Source organism: Kwoniella shivajii, chromosome 3, assembly GCF_035658355.1.
Source record: "Kwoniella shivajii chromosome 3, complete sequence".
Lineage (NCBI taxonomy): Eukaryota > Fungi > Basidiomycota > Tremellomycetes > Tremellales > Cryptococcaceae > Kwoniella > Kwoniella shivajii.
The window spans coordinates 1645904-1664699 of NC_085910.1; the positions used below are offsets into that span (position 1 = coordinate 1645904).

The 18796-nt window shown below is 41.5% G+C and overlaps 6 protein-coding genes across 6 annotated transcripts; 3 read left to right on the forward strand and 3 right to left on the reverse strand.

Moving 5' to 3' along the window:
• Nucleotides 1–378: 378 nt before the first annotated feature.
• Nucleotides 379–2263, forward strand: IL334_002799 (uncharacterized protein; the record flags this gene model as incomplete). Its single annotated transcript, XM_062934537.1, has 7 exons — nucleotides 379–532; nucleotides 581–949; nucleotides 1023–1114; nucleotides 1179–1327; nucleotides 1407–1536; nucleotides 1606–1992; nucleotides 2129–2263. The coding sequence occupies 7 exons, from the start codon at nucleotides 379–381 to the stop codon at nucleotides 2261–2263; spliced, it is 1416 nt and encodes a 471-aa protein (XP_062790588.1).
• Nucleotides 2264–2593: 330 nt separating this feature from the next.
• IL334_002800 (uncharacterized protein) lies at nucleotides 2594–3516 on the reverse strand (the record flags this gene model as incomplete). Its single annotated transcript, XM_062934538.1, has 4 exons — nucleotides 2594–2807; nucleotides 2907–2994; nucleotides 3103–3291; nucleotides 3411–3516. The coding sequence occupies 4 exons, from the start codon at nucleotides 3514–3516 to the stop codon at nucleotides 2594–2596; spliced, it is 597 nt and encodes a 198-aa protein (XP_062790589.1).
• Nucleotides 3517–4349: 833 nt separating this feature from the next.
• Nucleotides 4350–10582, forward strand: IL334_002801 (uncharacterized protein; the record flags this gene model as incomplete). Its single annotated transcript, XM_062934539.1, has 5 exons — nucleotides 4350–5282; nucleotides 5342–6462; nucleotides 6513–9387; nucleotides 9461–10437; nucleotides 10516–10582. The coding sequence occupies 5 exons, from the start codon at nucleotides 4350–4352 to the stop codon at nucleotides 10580–10582; spliced, it is 5973 nt and encodes a 1990-aa protein (XP_062790590.1).
• A 1187-nt stretch (nucleotides 10583–11769) lies between these two features.
• IL334_002802 (uncharacterized protein) lies at nucleotides 11770–14104 on the reverse strand (the record flags this gene model as incomplete). Its single annotated transcript, XM_062934540.1, has 5 exons — nucleotides 11770–12225; nucleotides 12288–12969; nucleotides 13057–13581; nucleotides 13650–13709; nucleotides 13800–14104. 5 exons carry the CDS (start codon nucleotides 14102–14104, stop codon nucleotides 11770–11772), a joined length of 2028 nt encoding a protein of 675 aa, XP_062790591.1.
• A 794-nt stretch (nucleotides 14105–14898) lies between these two features.
• On the reverse strand, nucleotides 14899–15869 carry IL334_002803 (uncharacterized protein; the record flags this gene model as incomplete). Its single annotated transcript, XM_062934541.1, has 7 exons — nucleotides 14899–15027; nucleotides 15105–15227; nucleotides 15314–15358; nucleotides 15432–15530; nucleotides 15612–15659; nucleotides 15728–15757; nucleotides 15831–15869. 7 exons carry the CDS (start codon nucleotides 15867–15869, stop codon nucleotides 14899–14901), a joined length of 513 nt encoding a protein of 170 aa, XP_062790592.1.
• A 366-nt stretch (nucleotides 15870–16235) lies between these two features.
• Nucleotides 16236–18754, forward strand: IL334_002804 (uncharacterized protein; the record flags this gene model as incomplete). Its single annotated transcript, XM_062934542.1, has 7 exons — nucleotides 16236–16393; nucleotides 16503–17058; nucleotides 17171–17336; nucleotides 17428–17956; nucleotides 18048–18158; nucleotides 18215–18542; nucleotides 18686–18754. 7 exons carry the CDS (start codon nucleotides 16236–16238, stop codon nucleotides 18752–18754), a joined length of 1917 nt encoding a protein of 638 aa, XP_062790593.1.
• Between the last annotated feature and the right edge of the window lie 42 nt (nucleotides 18755–18796).

Genomic DNA, 18796 nt, shown 5'->3' on the forward strand with positions numbered 1-18796 from the left:
GTCGAGGAATGGGATCTGGTTTCTTGACCTTTTGGCTTGGGTCGTGACGAAGATGCGAGGAGATATGGGTTGTATTAAGATGTGATTTGGGGATGAGGATGAGAGGATGCAGCAAGATGTATGATACGATACGACCGAGTTATTGTGGTAAACCAAGTGCATGGTGATGATAGTCATTCAGGGAAAATGATGGTACGAAGGGGGGATGTTAAATGGGGGTGTGAAATAGAGCCAGAATAGGGTAGGGTGGGTGGTGCCACATCCAGACAATGCAGTATTATTCAACTTCCCCCCGAACATGAATTTGGGATACAACAACAGAACCAATATATCTCAACTTGTTCTTTCTCATTCTCATCATATACACTCTAGCACATCATGTCAGCATCCCCACCCCCTGCGCTGGATGCAGATGAAGTCAACACTTCTGATGTGGTAGTGGGAAGTCACGTAGGAGAAGTGGACGAAGAACATGAAGATGAAGATAACGATTTAGATGTAGTTGCAGATGTAGATGAAGATGAAGATGAAGGTGATGAAAGACCAAAAGGCAGATTAGCATTTCCAACAAGACCCATAGCGGAAATTGGTACAGATTATACTTTACCTCCCGATAGTGTAGAACAAGATGTTGATGAAGATGTAGATGGTGAAGGCGATGGGACAGAAGAATATGTCGCGGCAACAGCAACTTCACCTGCTAAAATACCAAACTTTAAGAAAACCAAACGTGATTCCGATAATGACGAAGATGACAACGATGATGATGAAGATGAAGATGATGATGAGGATGATGCTGAGGAAAGAAGGAGAAGGAGGAAAAAGAAGAAGAGGATTGAAAATAATCGTAAAAGAAGACAAAATCGTGAAGCAGGTGACGAAGATGTGGATGAAGATATCGATGAGGACGATGGAGGAGAACAACAACCTGTATATGATGCGGCCACTCGTCAGTCGTCTCCTCCTATAATGACACATACATTCTTGGTATCTGAGCTGATGTTATCTCTGTGATATGATAGAACGTCGTATGGCGTTGGAAGAACGAATTGACAATATAGGCAAAAAAGCTAAAGTGCAAAGAAGGAAAAAGAAAGGTGGTGATGACGAAGATGTAAGTTCCGATTGATCAAGGGAAACAGGCAAGATACGCTGAGCGCAAAATCCCCTCTCGGTAGATTGTGGATAACTATCACGATGAGATTTGTGCGAGATTGAGAGATCGTATGATTTCAGCAGCGGATAAAGACGAAGCTGCCAATAGACAGAAATTACCAGGTACAGCAAAATTGGCAATGTTAGATGAAGTCATGAGTGTCTTGAGAAAGTAAGTCGAAAATGCTGCCTTTCGGTCACGGTAGATGTGATTATCCAGTAACTAGCTGATATTTATCGCCTGATGACAGCACCACATTATGGCAAAGTATAGTTGATAATGGTGTATTGGAAGCCGTCAAAAGATGGTTGGAACCTCTACCCGATAGAAGTTTACCAAGTGTCGGTATTCAGAAAGCCATTTTCGAGGTGTTACCAAAGGTGAATATAAGCACGTTTCACAAATACCGAAAATCGACTGCATGCTGATTCTGTCGAACTTTGTTTTAGATGGACTTGGATACCACAACATTGAAAGAATGTAGACTTGGACCCATCGTTTTATTCTATACCAAAACGAAAAGAGTTACACCCGCAATCAATCGACAAGCTGATTCATTGGTCCAATCATGGTCTAGACCAATCATAAAGAGACCTGCAAATTACAGATCTAAACATATCAATACACAAGATGAAATGAACGATCCGACACAAACAAGATTACAAATAAGAGAAAATGAATCACAAGAATACGAATTGTCACAAACCCAATCAAGTCAATCTCAATTCATGGGTCCCGGTGGAGCTCAGCAAAGAACAAAACAAAAGAGATTTGATACCAGAACGGCTTTGGCTGAAAACGCTAATAGGAAAGGTGCTAGATTACAGATCGTCAAAGTGAGTTCAACATACTGTTATGACTTGTTCTTTCTCTCACAACGATTTCAACGATTGGGTGACCTCAAATCGTCAAATGAGTGGGACATTGTATTTATTCCAAGTTACAATGCTGACTTACCCGCTTGTAATACAGGATATCCAATATCAAATCGCACCGGAATCAAGAACTCAACATCTGGCAGAAGAGATTCAACATGTCTCGAGAATCCAGATGGATAATAAGAAGTTTAACAAATTTGCCAGGCAAATGAAAGCTGGTAGGAAGTAGATCGCCTTGGACTGAAACTTTCGGCTTCCCCGTTCCAAGAAGAAGATCACAGAGAGTAATATAGCTATACAAAAGACCTCGATAGTGGTCGAAGATGAGAAATTATGGTGACTTGGGAGGGAAAGAGGACGGCGTGTTACACAAAAATGAACGCCCTTTTTAACGTGTTCATGCCAAATTTATGTTGTAGAAATGCATTTCATCTGTGCTATGTGCATATGCAAGTCTCACAAACACCGTCATTACCAAGACTCGTAAATGATGTACATTGCCTCTTTTGTCCTAATATACAGATGTTCCCGAAAGTCGTTACCCAAATGGCTATATTGATCAACTACCCACACTGACAGGAGCATATCCTCCACCTCCACTTGAACCTGCATTCCTCATCTCATCACCTGTGGCCCCCATACCACCTGCCCAGCTGTTCTGTCTTCGAGAAAAGAACTGGGTGGAGTAAGGATGAAGAGTGGTCGGTAAGAGAGCTTCACTCCATTCTCTCAGGTCTGATGGTCTACCTCGAGTTTCAATGGCTTGGCGTAATCTGATTAAGTTGAGAAGAAGGATGAATTTTATCCAGAAGGATATTGCTTGATCAGCTTTACATTCAAGTTTAGCGTATCAGGGATGTGATCATACTCACCTAGATCTTATAGCTGCGTATAATAGTAAACCAAATACGATCAACAAGAAGAACGTTACTACCAATTGATCTCTCGGAGAATCTCTTTCTAGAAACAATGAAACCAAAAAAATAAGACATCATTCATCAGTATACCTTTACTCTCCCATGACACATCTCATGATCGTATCGTTTTCAGAATGAGATATTTACTCACTGAAACATCTAGCTTCGACATCACCTTCTGTACCTGTTCCAACATCAGTATCTAATTCAGGTACTTGGGCACCTTTACAAATGGATAATTTCTGATCCAAACAAAATTGTCGAGTACAGGTCAAACATGGTTTCGTTGGATTTTCAGGTCGATATAATGGTATTATAGTAGAATTCGAAAAACATATACCTAAAAAAATGTACATATCACATTGAATTAGCGATATGCACATGTACTCTCCAGTCAAAACACCACTGAAAAACGCGTGATTGCGTTTCAACTCTGTTTGCAAGATTGTGTATACTCACATTTGCAATATGATAGACCTGGATCATTGAAAAGGGCTGATACTGATATACTCGTGGTGAATAATACAGCCAGTATGATTGTCCAAATGCCAATAAGACGAACCATGATGATTGATACTCAATCGAGCTTGCAGGCACAGATGATTCTTCTTAAATTGCGCGACCCTTCTTCCTTCTCGCACTTTGTATGGCAATGAGGGACGCGGTCTACGATGGCGTTCTGTGTTCTTCTCGAAGACGTGTGATTGATGGTGGTGGTGGTGATGGTGGTGGTGATGATCTTGATGGGTTGGAATGTGTATTTTCAACAGCAAGTAAAGTGTTATTTCATCGGAGATTTCCGCTAATTACGGCCGTAAACGATCAATAATGGACGGTGAAAAGAATGAAAAGGATGACGACGGAGCGGATAATGTCAAATCTCAAATCTCAAATCTCAAAGCTAAATAACCCATTATCATCCACATCCACCTTGTTCGTTCATACATTCACAAAGAGAACATCATCACAGCCCACCAGGAAGTGGGGAACAGTGCAGCACGAGTTCAGATATTCATTAAAAAAAAGACAACAACTACACTTCCCCCCGCCAAGAGACATATCCTCGAGATACGCCAAAAAGTCAAAATAGATGATATCAATATGATCATGTTCAAGTTGCCTAGATAGATTGTTCGAACCTAAAAATAAAGCTAGTTTGCTTCTAAAACGAGGTGCCCGGTGAGTTGACAGTATTCCTTTGCTGTTTCACTCGCTGTACCAGACACACTTACCAAGTTACTTGATCTTGAATAGACATCGATACCTCGGCCCTCTCTCTGCATCCGCATCTCAACGAAAATAGCCGTCACACCCCGACCGTATCATAAGACCTACTTCATATCAATCACAATATTTCCTCTTCACATATCCTCATTCAGATAGCATCAGTGTTCCGACATGAACGAGTTCAATAGTAACAGAAAAGATCGACCGGCTCTCATAGCTTCAAATAACAGTTCAACTCCTTCATTAAGCAGCGGATCAAGATTCCTCTCTAGAAGAGTATGGGGTAGAGCAAGCGCTACAACTAAAACTTCAACTGGTCAAGATGATCTATCCTCGATAAACTCACCATCATCTTCAAACTCAAATTCAAACTCAAACTCAAATTCAAATTCTACTATCATACCTAATAGAAAAGATTCGTCGGATGATATCAGTAAAACCCCAACTCCAACGTTTCATTTGGAAGAAACTATACATTTGATAAATACTGAATCATCAATCTCGACTCCAGAATTGATTGAACTTGTAAAAGCTACTTCAATTTATATAACGAATATACAACAAGATGAAAAGGAAAAGGAAAAAGACAAGAAAGATGATATATTTGGTGGTACATCAAACTCAACTCCCACTGCTGAAGTCACAGGAAACATTCCAGATGATAAAGATAAGATTTCGACTTCTATCTCTACCGAAGACGTGAGAACATTGTATACAAGAGCTATCTCATTTTCCGATAGAAGAACAGAAGTATCACTTCGTATAGCTGGAATAAGGTTATTGACTTCACTAATGTCATACTGTCCTCCTCCAAGGTATATATCTGAAGAATCGAAAATACCTTTACCTGATACGATAACTATTAGAACAATGTATAACCTCGTGACCGGATCAAGTGATGTATCGGGAGAAGCAAAGGTCGATCTGGTAGGAGCTCAAGTTGTCGCTCTGAACGTTTTGACTAGGAATGGATTCGAAGTGGAAGGACTCGCTGGGTTGATAGGTTGGTCGATGAGAATGTTAGAGGAAATCAAATCGGATTGGTCGAAATGGTGCGAGATGAAAATTCTTGGTGGTAACGATCTCATCCATAGACCGACGAGAGTGAGTTTTTTCCATTGAAGTTCATTTTGATACATGCTGATCACCCGTTGTTCTGCAAGCTAAAACCATTCGAGCCCATCATCCCTTATACACCATTAGAGGCCGCTTCATCGATCATCGATCTCGTCCATGCCGTCTCTGACAACTTTATAGACCTTTTTGATCCGACAACAGATATCTCACGAATCATCCGACCGATCTTCGCGTTTATCAATAAAGGTATCGTCGCTTCCACCCCTCCCAACGATTTGACAGGATTGAACATTTCGCACGGTCATGTACCACCTCCGAACCCTTTGAGAAGAGAATCGGTCTCTGCGGTAACGTCCTTCAATTCTCCGATTCCCACTGGTCATACTGGACCTATCTTAGAATCAACCATACGAAGATCAGCTTCAATCACAAGACGTAAAGATAATGTACCTTCTGCTTTCAGTACACCATCGTCTTCACGCTTTGTTAGACATTCGACTATAACTTCTCCACAATCCATGACCTCAGCGGCTCAATCGCCTTCACCTCAATTTCCATCATCGCCCATGCCAAAATGGCTGTATATCTTACCTTCAGCTTGTGATCTACTTGAAGTTTTCATAGACAATGCTGTTTTACCTCAAGATCTTTTCATCGACATTATGAGATTCGCTTGTGTTTGTGTAGCATGTGATGACGAATCAGGATTAGCTACAGATGCTGGTCAAGTACCGGTCCACAAATTACTGGCTGTAATGTTCAGATCAAATAATGGAAGAAGAGGTGAATTAGCTCTTAGGATCATAATGGAACAAGCAGTTGGAGATAACTTTAGAAGAATCTATGATGGTTTAGGTGATGCCGATTGTAGAGTCGTTCAAGGAGCGGTCTACATCACCAGAAGTCTTTTGCTACACCTGGACGATCCATCACCGAATCCTGCTACTCTTCCTTCCGCCTCTCTTTCAACTCTTTCATCATCCCTTATAGCCGCTTTGTCGACTACCCGGTTCACGAAACCTGAAGAAAGGTCCGAACGCATAAAATGGGAACCTGTAGACTACGCCGTTCTTACGCTTTTACAGGATTACCTACATCGCTTGGAACAAGGGTCAAGTAAAGAAGCGACAAAACCTGATATATGGATGGAAGGACAAGCTGCTTGTGACATATTGAAAGCACTATGGCCCGCCGCCGTTCCCAACCGGTATGTTATAGCTGTTTGCTGCGTTATCGTTTAGCTGATAGTCTCGATAGTATCACCGGACTGGCATTACATTTACCCGAAGAGCAATCGACTTTCTCTGCCATCTTCGACACGGTGCTACACCAATTACCGTCTGCTATTGAGAAACTCTACCCATCAGGTGCCAGCGCCCCTTCCCCTTTCTACCACCCTAAATACATTGAATTGCTGTTTCACTTTGGTGACCGTATGACGGAAGACGACGCTGCCGTTATACTGGACTACTATCAACGTGAAGGACTATGTCTACCAATGGTAGAAGGATGGATTGCCAATACGTGGAAATTAATCGAAACTTTTTACGAGTCATCGTTGAATTTAGCTGGAGCAAAACAGAAACTCGCCATGATACTTTTCAAGGATATATATCCCTCAACCGAAGATATGTCTGAACCTCGAAATGAATTTGTCGATGGTGTTCTGATACCTTTCCTTGATAAAGTTCTATTGAAACAAACTGAAGATTGGTTCCGACAAGAAGCGTTGGCTGTAATGATACGAGCTGCAGTTGCAGAAACAATGGAGAAAGATGAAGAAAGGCGTAGGGTAAGAGCTTCGAAAAATGACAGTGAAGTGGAAGAAGAAGATGCCTCAACTTTACCAAGTCAAGAAGTTAAAGAAGCCGCCGCTGGAGGAAGTTTTCATTCTATCCGAAATTTGATTATCACCCTCGCGTCAACAGCTTGGTGCAAGGAAGATGATCATGCTCATCGATCAATTCCAGAGAGGAGAAGACCAATGCATCCACAAGCAAGAGACTCAACCACTTCAACAAATTCAAATACGAATGCGAATACCAATTCATCAGCTTTAAAAGGTCTGATGAATGTGCTCTCCCCACCGACGAGGACGAAAGATCTACCTTCTGTCGCACCTTCAATAGCAAGTACAGATGATGTGATCCCAAGACCATCATCATCTACCCAAAATCATAGTAGTCATCGTATCCCTCATATGGATTGTCAATCGCTCAGTGCTGTTTCAGCTTTGATCAAGATTTTCAACGATCTGACTTTTTCACCTCCACATTCATTCTCATCAACAGCTAAAGCAGCTCGTACACCCGCTTCATCACGTTGTATTGCGATTTACAGAGATTTACTTGGTCTACTCTACCCTTTCACTGATCATGCAAGTACAGGTGATCAAACTCCTACTTCGAGAATAGCAGCTGTTCCAGCAAGATGTCCGAGAGCAAGAGTTGCTATACTACAATGGTTATTACGTCTAAGAGCTGATCCGAAACATCGGATATATCTAAGAACAAATTTGGATACGGCATGTAAACCATATGCGGATACTTTGTTCAGAACTCAAGATGCTGTAGAGGCTCAAAGAACCAAAATGCTAAATGATGCTGAAGAAGCTAGAGCAAGAGCAGATAGAAGATCACAATCTCAACAGCAACTCATGTCCAATACTCGAGAATCAGTCAGGGACAGACCATCAACGACCACGAGAAGTAGATCTAGATCCAGACCTCCAATCGAGCAGGTTACCAACACAGGAGAGACTTTTGCCCCTTTGTGGTCAATCCCTGAAACATTAGCTTTCGAGATGCCGACAGACAGTTTGCCATCTGAAGGTCTATTAACGTATGATCCGAATCATCCCTCATTGAGAGTCAAAGACGCTCCTCCGGTCGAAGGCGTCTGGTTACCGGTTTCAGAATACGTTCGAGCTCTTAACGGTATCTTGCGACACGAAACGAATTGGGAACTTGTATCGTATGTCTTGTGCTTCTTGCCATCACAATTAGGAAACAAATTGTTCTTCCGAGGGGGAAGAGCTACAACAGAAGTAAAAGCTTTATTGAAAGCTTTGATCGATATTATACCTCAAGATGATCGCATTGAAAGAAGATGTAAATTTCAAACATTCATTAAACGACCAAATGTCAATTCAGCTGTATATCAGTCTTTATCGATATTGATTGCTTATCGAGATGTTCTGGACCCACACGAGTGTGATTCCTTAATCGCAGCATTCGAAATGTGTCTAGAGTCGAATACAGTTGTGGCAAAACCTTGTATTCAAGCTTTGACACTATCAATATTTGAATTGGAACAACATTTAGGTAAAAGACTATTATCGATAATTGGGAAATTAAGAGATATCAATTTCACATCGGGAATAGCTGTTCATCTATTAGAATTCTTATTGGCATTAGGAGATAAAGGTAACCTATTCAAGAATTTCACTGATGCTCATTACAAAGATGTTTTCACTCTAGTCATTGACTATATAGCAGAACACAATGCCAGATCGGATCAATCACCTGATTTGGAAATTTCATCAGCAAGAGAAAACTATACTTTATCGCAACATGTTATTGGATTAGCATATCATGCTATATACGTTTGGTTCATGGCTTTGAAACTTTCAATAAGACCTGATTTAGTCAAGCATATCATAACGAAATTATTACAATCAAGATCTAAACGAGTTGTTGTGGATGAAATGGCTGAAGTTTGTTTAGATTGGTTAGCGAGATATACTTATGGAAACGCAGATCCAAAACCTGCTACTTCATTCTTATCCGAAATGGTACTATCAAGATCAAGTGCCGATTCAAATACAGATACAATTACAAACACAAATTCGAACACGAATTCAAACTCAGCCCCAAGTGGTAGTCATGATGCAGAAAAACCAAAAACTCAATCTTGGTTATTAGGTGGTTGTATAATCACTATAACATCAAATTCAAGAACGGGTTGGGCAACTATAACTTCAACCAGACCTACAGGTGCCACTGAGATTATTGCAAAACTTGAGAATGTACCTTTACTCAATTTGGGTGAGACAAATGCAGATTTAATCAGTCTTCCTGCTGTCCTTATGAGCAATAGAGGTTTGATAATGGATGCTCAAGCTTCGAAAGATGTAAGTGATTCTCGAGCTATATGATATGGATACCAATAGAGATGATTTTAGCTAATGTTTTGCTGATCTAAAGGAGGCAACTGAGATTGTTAGACAACAACCAACGACGCCAACACTAGAAGAACCCGACCCATCTGCTCAACATGGTTATATTTGGTCAGGAGCGACACCTTCGCAAAGACGGAAAGATGTGTCCATCGATCCTGCTTATTTAGCCGTGGAACTACTTTCTTCGTATCCCAATGCCAATCTGGAAACACCAAGAGGCCGACTAATACCTAATGAAGAAAAGTATTTAAGGGCCCTGCGCAACATCGAGATGACACCTGTTATTGATGCGTTAAAATTAGGAGTTTTATATGTTGGTCGAGGACAAACCACTGAAACTGAAATATTGGGAAATATCGATGGGTCATCTTTGTATCTTGACTTCCTTGCTGGGTTAGGGAGACTAATCAGACTAAAAGGACAAGTCGACGTATTCGTGGGTGGACTCAATAGAGAAGATGATTCAGATGGTGAATACGCCTATGCCTGGTGGGATGATTTGACTCAAACTGTATTCCACACCACGACGATGATGCCGAATTCACCTAACGATCCGACGTTCTCCAGAAAGAAAAGATTGATAGGAAACGATTATGTCAAGATAATCTATAATGATTCAGGACAAGATTTCAAATTTGATACGATATCAACATCATTCAATTTCATCAATATAGTGATATCACCACATACCACACCTGAATCGCATGGACCTCAACCTCAAATAACAGTATTGCCGACTGATCCATGGGCTGTTTGGGGTAGAGATGATTATTTCAAAGTGATCATTCAAAAGATTAATGGTATACCAGATTTCTCACCTATCGGTGAACAGAAGATTGTATCAAAACAGACTTTACCTTTTTTCGTCAGGCATGTTGCACATCTAGCAAATGATATGGCAGTCAGATACACTCATATTAGAGATGCTAAAAACCCAGAACAGGCAGAATATATCACCTCTTGGAGAAGTAGATTAAGAGCTATGAATCGATTGAGATCTACGTGAGTTTAGTTTTACCAGGTTTTTCTTTTTGACAACGCAGTTCGTTCTTCATGCTAATTGATTTAATGTGAAATCAGCCTACCACAAGTGGAAACAGTCGATCCGAATGACGAAGCTAAGAAAGAAGAATTATTAAGAGAGTGAGCCGTCAGATATCTTCTATCTCATGAATTTACACCCATTCCAGTGCCCCTCGTACCTCACATAGAAGTAAGAAGAGATACTAATGGAATCCATCAAACGATGTAATAGCTTCACGAGAGTGTTTTCTTATAGACCACCTATTGAACCTAATCAATCTCAATCAAGCAAATAATCTTATCGTCTCTTTATCAAGGAAAAGAACCTTTCGGATGGGATCTATGGGTGACCTTCGGATACATCACTCCACATTATTCTTCGTTTTCGCTGTTTCCATTTTTTTGCAATATGTCAAGTCTTCATTCTTTTGGGTGATGATTATTTGTTTGTTTGACCCTCTCCATCATCCTCATCCATTGTATACATGTATATTACATATCCTGTCCCTTAACTCCTCGTTGTTATTTCCACACTCAAAAGATCGCTCGGTCGATCAATCTCACTTTCTTTTCTACGTCCTTCTGCTTGCGGATGAAATTTTTCCAGGGTACAGTGGGTTAGATGGGTAGATACGTTTTTCGAGCCAGGCTTGGATGAAAACGTTTTTGAGTAAGGAAGAAACAGAAGAAACAGAAGAAAAATAGAAAAAGAAGAAGAGAAGTTTTTATTGTTTGGTTTCTAGGTTTATGACGGATGGATGAATAAAATATTTTGTATCAACTGATGTCCTTCAATCATAGCTCATGCATACACATTGGGGGTCTCGTCCATTTGTCGTAATTCACATTCCGAACAAGTCGGACAAAGATTTCTACAGAATGATTCTGATGATGAAAATATTATGCAGTGAGAATCAATTGCACCGGATAGAAAGCAAATGATGCAATGAGGATACATATAGTGCAAGTTCAGCACCAATATAAATACAGAGGATCAGTTTGAGAATGATGATACAACATACAACGATAGGAGAAGCATTCCCCGAGCGCCTGATACAAGGCATTAACAATTACAAGGTCATTGGTACGTGAAAAACAATGTATAGACACGGGGACAATGTTTTGGAAAAGGAATCCCAATGCTGGAAACAACCGCTGTCTTCTATCTTGATTTGGTAAAAAAGTTCGAATATTATTTCATTGTCGATAAGCGTCCTCTCGCTACGTTTTGGGAGATCCTGTGCCAATTCCTTGAAATGAGATGTCAGATAAGGAAATACCACCAGAAGCTGAACAGACGTCTGCCTGCTTTTATTCCTCGTCAGAATCCAGATCCGTCCAATCTACGCTTGATGCGTTGACAGTATCTACAAACTCATCCCAAGCTTGAATTATATCGCTGTCGTCTGGTGACGCGCCTTGAGATTCTCGTTGGTGAGAAGATTCAGGGCGAGTTTCTGATTGATATGCATCAATTTGGGGATTAAAGGACATAGATTGTTGGTTGTCTGGCGAGCTGTGTGAAAATTTCCAAGAAGTGGCAGACTGGAGTTCGGGATTTAAGCTTTCCCTCTGTGGTAAGACCGCGTAAGACCGCGAAAGACTAGGAAGCGAACTGGTCGATGAGCGAGATGAAGGTAGGGAGACTGAAAAGAGCTTGGAGGGTGAGTTCAAGGTTTTGGACGTAGGCGAGGTTCTGGATCTTCCCCTATTTGGATCGTCGAGACTCGCACCAGACCCTACTCTTCCATCCTCGATTATATTGGTCTGTGGTTATCTATCAGTGACGGCCGAAAAGGAAAAGATCGACTCGGAACCAGCTGACTCACTTCTAGTCCTCTTGCATTTTTCTTCTCCTGTACTTCTGCTGTATGATCCTTTCCGGCAAGTAGGAGGTCTTTGTATGGCCGACTCGGTATGATTGACGACAGCGATACTTCTTGTAGATCGACCTTGATGTTTGGCAGTCGTGGTCGCCAAAGGTTGACATCTAGCGGTTGATCCTCTGCTGTCGCCACAAAATCCTTTGCATTCTCGAGAGAACCGTCTTCTTCTGCAGGCTGAGTGACGGTAGGACACCTTTGATCTATTCTTGCTATACCCATGAGATTCAAGCCGAGACCTAAACCTTGATTTGGTTCTTTCCCCGTACCAGGAGCGTGAAAGGAGGAGGCACCAAATATATATGATGAGGAAGGGAATGATATCCTTCGGTCCAGGCCGTTTTCGGAAAGCATTGGGGTCTTGATATGATCAGATAGAGGTGAAAGTACATCCTCATCAATCTCATCTCGTCCTTCAACGCCTTCGTTGACGTTGGTCTCATCAGGTTCACTGAATTCGATATGCTCCACTTCGAACTCATCCTGGCTCTCTGCTGACTCATCGTCCCATGATGAGGCTTGAGGTTGACCTTCTCCACCGTTCCCGTAGCAGATCATGTCATCGTGGCAGTTCGATCTCAACGAGAGTATACTGGACCTGACCTGTGTAGGTGGAAATGATTGAGCTCTACTTTCCACAAAGATACATCTCGTCAGCTCCAATACTCACTTGTGTTTTGCGGAGATGGCATAGAATGATCGTGTATCGGCTCACCTTACTATGCTCTTAGGTCTTCTACCTCTTTGTCTCTCCCCGGACCTGGATCTTTCTCTAGATGAATTTGAGTTCATCCAAACGGCCTCGTCGTACTCTCGCTCTCTTTGCATTCGCTTGAGCTCGGCAGCTTGGATGTCCCAATGGGTGGTCCATGCCGCCCGCTCTATCGCGGTTCTCCTGTACTTCTCCAAGTCGCCCAGAGTCCTTCTTCGCCTTCTTTGTGAAGGCAGAACTTCGGGAATAGGACAAGGAGCGAGTGGCGTAATTTCTGATGAGTCGTTGAATTGATCATCGGCTTGGGAGGTATAGCCATGCTGATCACTCGTAGACGAGCTGACGAGATCTCCTACGGAATCACAAGGATCAATTGGATGAGAGGTGAGAATGTTAGGGAAGCAGGGGGTTTCAGGTAATGTCGGCGAAGGTGTCAAAGCCGTATTTGGACTTGGAGGAGGTGGCGAATATCGATCTACAGGAGGTGCACCTTCGTTGTCGTTATCAGAAGGTGGGATATCTTCACTTCTACACAATCGAAGTTCGTTTAGCCGAGACTCAACAGATCAGTCGAAGAAAGTGTATTGGAGGCTCACCCGAAGTCATTGTCAACGGTGAAGGAAGTATCGGATGCAGATTGCTCGAAATCTTCCTCGCTGTAATCTCACATCAGCATTTCTCAGGAGAATTGCGTTTGTTCGAAGTGGCGATATGGACAGGGAAAGAAGGTGTAGATTGACACGTACCTTTCCTCATCTATCGTGTAGAGTATAGATTCGCTCCAGACGATCTCCTCTTCTTCAAATTCGCAGTTGTCAGAATGAATCGTGGATGAGTCTTCGTCATCTCCTCCGATCTCGGAAGGATCTTCATCTTCTTCATCGATCACTCCCATTATAGGAGGCAGAGTCAGTCCTGATGAAGATTCAGGTGATCTTCTTAATTGTCGAATCAAGCTAGTCAAAGCCTCAGCATCAAGGTGACTTGGCCCAGAAGGGGAGTATGTCGGTGAAAGTGGTATTGGGTCTGGAGAAGATATTAGAGAAGTCATGGCTGCTACAAAAGCAATGTGGGATTGGAGTGTAGCTGTTGGTTTGGCGATATGATGTTTTGGAGAATTCACGATATGAGAGAAGGATACAAGTGAGGAGAGAAAGTAAAGATCTCGAGAGCTGGCTAAATGTTATATATTGAGAAGAGGAACGAGACTAACGCTTCGACGTCTAATATGATAAAACAATATCGAGTCAAAAGGTTCACATCCATTGAATGATTATAATGAGATTATGAAGAGAAAGAAAGATAAGGTTCGACCTGGATTCGTTTTCTTTTCTTTTAGCTTGATGATTCGCTTGATCGTGGGGAAAGAGGTTTTTCATGGGGTTTTGATGCACTGTGATGTGTTTTGATGGACCAATGATGAGACGCACGACTCTTGTTGAAAAGCGTGGTATCGTGTTAAATCTCACCCTCACCAACCCTAAACTGATGATCAGTGGATCAGTTTCTTCATCGTTCAAATCATCCGATAACACATATCAAGCATACAACACACATTGAACATTGACAGTGGTAAAAACCAAGACAGATGCGGGCATTCAACCTTAGTTATCCTTGAATCTGCCATTCCGCATAATCAAGAACATTCAAGGCACGAGGTGTGTATGTCTGTGTGTGTGTGTGTGTTTCAGAATCATAAGAAGAGTGAATTTAAATGAAAAGAGTTGAAACCCGCATATACCGCCGGAAAGAGGGTAGGCACACCCACACCCACGCACCCTTTCGTGGGAAATAGGCTGGTAGGGATTGGGTCCGATTCATGATTTTTGTATGGATGATCTAATTTTATTCGACTTTTCTGAATGATATCAATCTATCGAATCCCTCTTTCCCTTCAACGCGCATCGTATCCCATTCAATCAAATTCTCAGCTTTGAGACACTCGATATAAAAATCGATCGAAGGTTTATTCCACTACCAAATGTCCATCAGGATATGAGCGATTATCACTGTTGTTGTAGAGGATAAATCAGACAGGTGGGTTCACTCACTTTCAATACACGCCATTCAACTCGTTTACATCCACGTTCATTCGCTATGTAACCTAATTCACCGAAAAACCTCTTACCTAATCCCTTTGATCGATATTCAGGTTTAACATATAAGTCTTCGAGCTAGAACGTAGACAGAGATTCAGTCCAGGTTTTCTACGGTAATATCCATACAGTGAAGAAGATAATGGATATGAATTGAAACTAACGTATAAACCTGGTGCACCTAACCAAGTCGAATACGTGAAGAAGTACTGTACATTGACGGCAGAGTAATCAGCTTTACTCCCCTTGAGCTAGGTATGTTTTGATAGGATTAAGCTTTACCAAAGCAAGTCCGACTGCTACTCCTTTGCCACCATCTTCAGAGACTGTACGAGCGATCAAACATTCTGCATACTTGTTTTCGAATATGTTCTTGATCATCTATAAGAAGTAACGAGTCGCATCAACATATTGGTCTCGGAATAGGCTGTTTCGTCTTCGGCAAGTCAGGAGCATACGTACAAGCTCGGGAGTGGCTACCACAGCATCAGGCTCTTTCTCATACACCGCCTACAAAGAACGTATACCAGGTTGAATTAAGTATATCGATTTAATCAATAGTAAATAACTTGACATACCAATTCTACAATCAAACCCAATAATTCCGGCTATGACAACGACATACGTAAATTAGCTAATATGAAGAGAGGGTTTGATATTCAGTATTTAGGATATACGCACCACATCCTCCTTGGTAGCTGCTGTTATCTTAATTGACATTTTTCTTATCTCTCTGGTTTTGTTGGTGATGTCTTCACCAGAGTGATAAAGCTTAGTTGCTATTTTTGATGGGTCCATGAAAAGGTATATAACGATGATGCTATACCCGAGGGGGGTCAACCTCCACCCTCGGAATGCAGACCATTCGAGCGATCGAGCGAGTGATTAGATGGGGGTAATAAATACACAGTTACTATGGGAATCGGTCACTTTGCTTTACCGGGAATTGAGTGAGAAAGTGCAAGAACCCAGTTCCATATCCAATATGATCTTATCCTTCATACTCATACAGATATCCCGGAAATCTACCTCAACTTGCATATATCGTCTGACGCAGAGATAAGTTGCCAATCGTATCAAACAACAATGCCTTCACCAAGAGAAACACCTTGGCAAAGACGAATAAGACGATTATTCTTTTTCGTGGGAACAGCTTCTACAGTGTGGTTCGTCTCTTCTTATATAATTGAACGATTGAAAGAGGCAAGAATCAAAGCTATCAAAGAGAGGAAACAGAGAGACTTGTGAGTGTATCTCAATCATTCGTTCCATTTGTGAGGTGCAAGGGGAAGGGGATATAATGAAACATAGAGTATGGTCGAACGAAGACTGATTCCACGACTTTATCTGCAGAATGAAAAATCATTTCACATCTTTGATCTCAACTATCTCATTCACACTTTACGCTTTGATACCTACGCTACAGCCTCAAGTATTCTCCTCATATCCTGTTGAAGAGATAAGTCAAGCATTACAAGACTTATCAAATTCAATTCCAAATTCAAATTCAACTTCAACTTCAGGATCGAATCTAGCCGATTCGACGAATAGTCTATCAGTGGAACCAAACACTAATACAAATACTCGCGAAGGAGGTGATGGCGAAAACTCACTGTTGTTATCTGATCCTATATCTTCCCATTCAGATCCTTCGGGAACTCATCATCAAGAAAGTGGACGACAGGATGAACATCAAATAAGCAATCATCCAAGTCCAGATATGACTTCCTCTTCTTCTTCAACACATTCACAACAAGGAGCGGTGGGAGGTGTAGGAACGGAATCCTGGTCTTCCGAATTCCAAAGGAGAGAAAGTGAAATCAATTCAATAAATTCAACTTCAGAAGATGATAGTGAAAATGACGGAATGTTGGGTTCGTCAATTGGTCAAATAGATACTGAAGATGCTGTAAGTTTCAATCTCCCTTCACCTTCACCATGTCCATATTGTAGCATAATTACACTAGAACAATCTTGGGATTGGTCTGACTCAATCCCAATTTGCTGAAACAAATACATAGATGTCATCGGTCGTATCACAATCAATCAGTCTACCTCCAACGGATACTTCATCACCTTCACCTCCATCCGAATCATCAAGATCAGAAACACATCCTTCTCCAACTAGATCAAGTATGTTCCAAGGAAAAAGTAAGAAGGAGTTGTGGAGAGAACTAAAAGTGCAAAGTGAGTGAAGGCTTCATTCTCAGAAATCCCTCTACCGTGGTCGCCTCTATACTCGTCATTTCATTGCTGATTTTGACAATTGATGTAATAGGCATAACAAGAACGATCACCACTATCTATCTCTTACCAATGTTATACCTGCTAACCTCATCTCAATTATCTATATTGGCAAGAACAAGGTATATGAAAGACATACAATCATCACTGCCTTCATTATCACTGCCCCCTCCAGAACAAGATTATGAAGAAGAAGAAGGAACTCGTACACCGCGTCAAGTTGATCCTCCAAAAAAGAAAGGATGGTTATCTTCCTTTTCAATCGAATCGATGGGTTTGACAGAATTCAAAGAATCAACATCATCCATCATCCCAAATCCATTAAACCTATTCCCGAAAACAATCACTTCTTACCTTCCAAATTTCATTAACCCGAATATGCCCGTGCAACCTGCGACTATAATACAATCTGAAGAGATATTAGCGATGCGACAAGCTGAAGAAGAAGAAAATAGAGCCCAAGCTGAAAGGATATTCTTATCTTATAGTTGGCACTTCCTCAACCAAGGTTGGAAATCCGTTGGTGACAGAGTAGAAGATAGTGTCGAGAAGATATTTGGCAAGTAAGTCATGCACCGATTCACTTCGTATCTAGGAGATTCTATCCTTTAATTTGTATAATTCGTACAAGTACAGAGCTGACGTGATAAACAGCATGCCGTTAAAAAAGGAACTGACTGTCGAAGATTGGGAAATGAGATTTAAGGAGGTTAGAGCAGAAGTCGAGATGGAATTATCTTTACAATCGACCATCGAACTATACGAGTGAGTATACCTGTTCGAGCGTTTATTACAGCCACATATTGATGCTGCATATACAGCTTTACTCCCCTTCTATTGCCGAATTCGACTTTCCGTTCCTCGTCGGACCGGTCAGATATACCATTTCCAGCTCATCCATCGGATCATTCGTTGTATCTTGAAGAGCTGTTCAACCAATCCAAGGAACATCTCTCTTCACCTGACGGGAGATATTTATTGGAAAAAGGAATTTCAACGATGTTAGGTAATCTTCTTCAATCAATCAAGAACGACTTGTATTCCAGTACTGCTTCAGACGATGCAACGAAAAGGTTAGTGGATTGTTTACCAGAGATAAACAAATGGGGCAAGAACGTTTGGGAAGGTATTCCTGATTCTGGAGTCGAGGTGAGTCTGCACATCCCTGCCTACAAATATACCCGATAATCATATCGTTCGCTTTTCTGGGAGTGCCAGCTCAGCGGTATTTCCTTTGCCGTATGGTCAGTCAAGAGCTGGAACAGTGCTGACGTATCATATCCTTATCATAGGCTATGTTGGCCATCCCTGAGTTTGAAGGGCTCTCAGCTTTGGTATTCGGTGATTGGGCACCTAGGTGATTTATGTTGGTTTTGACATGGAAATTTAGAAATGATAAGTCT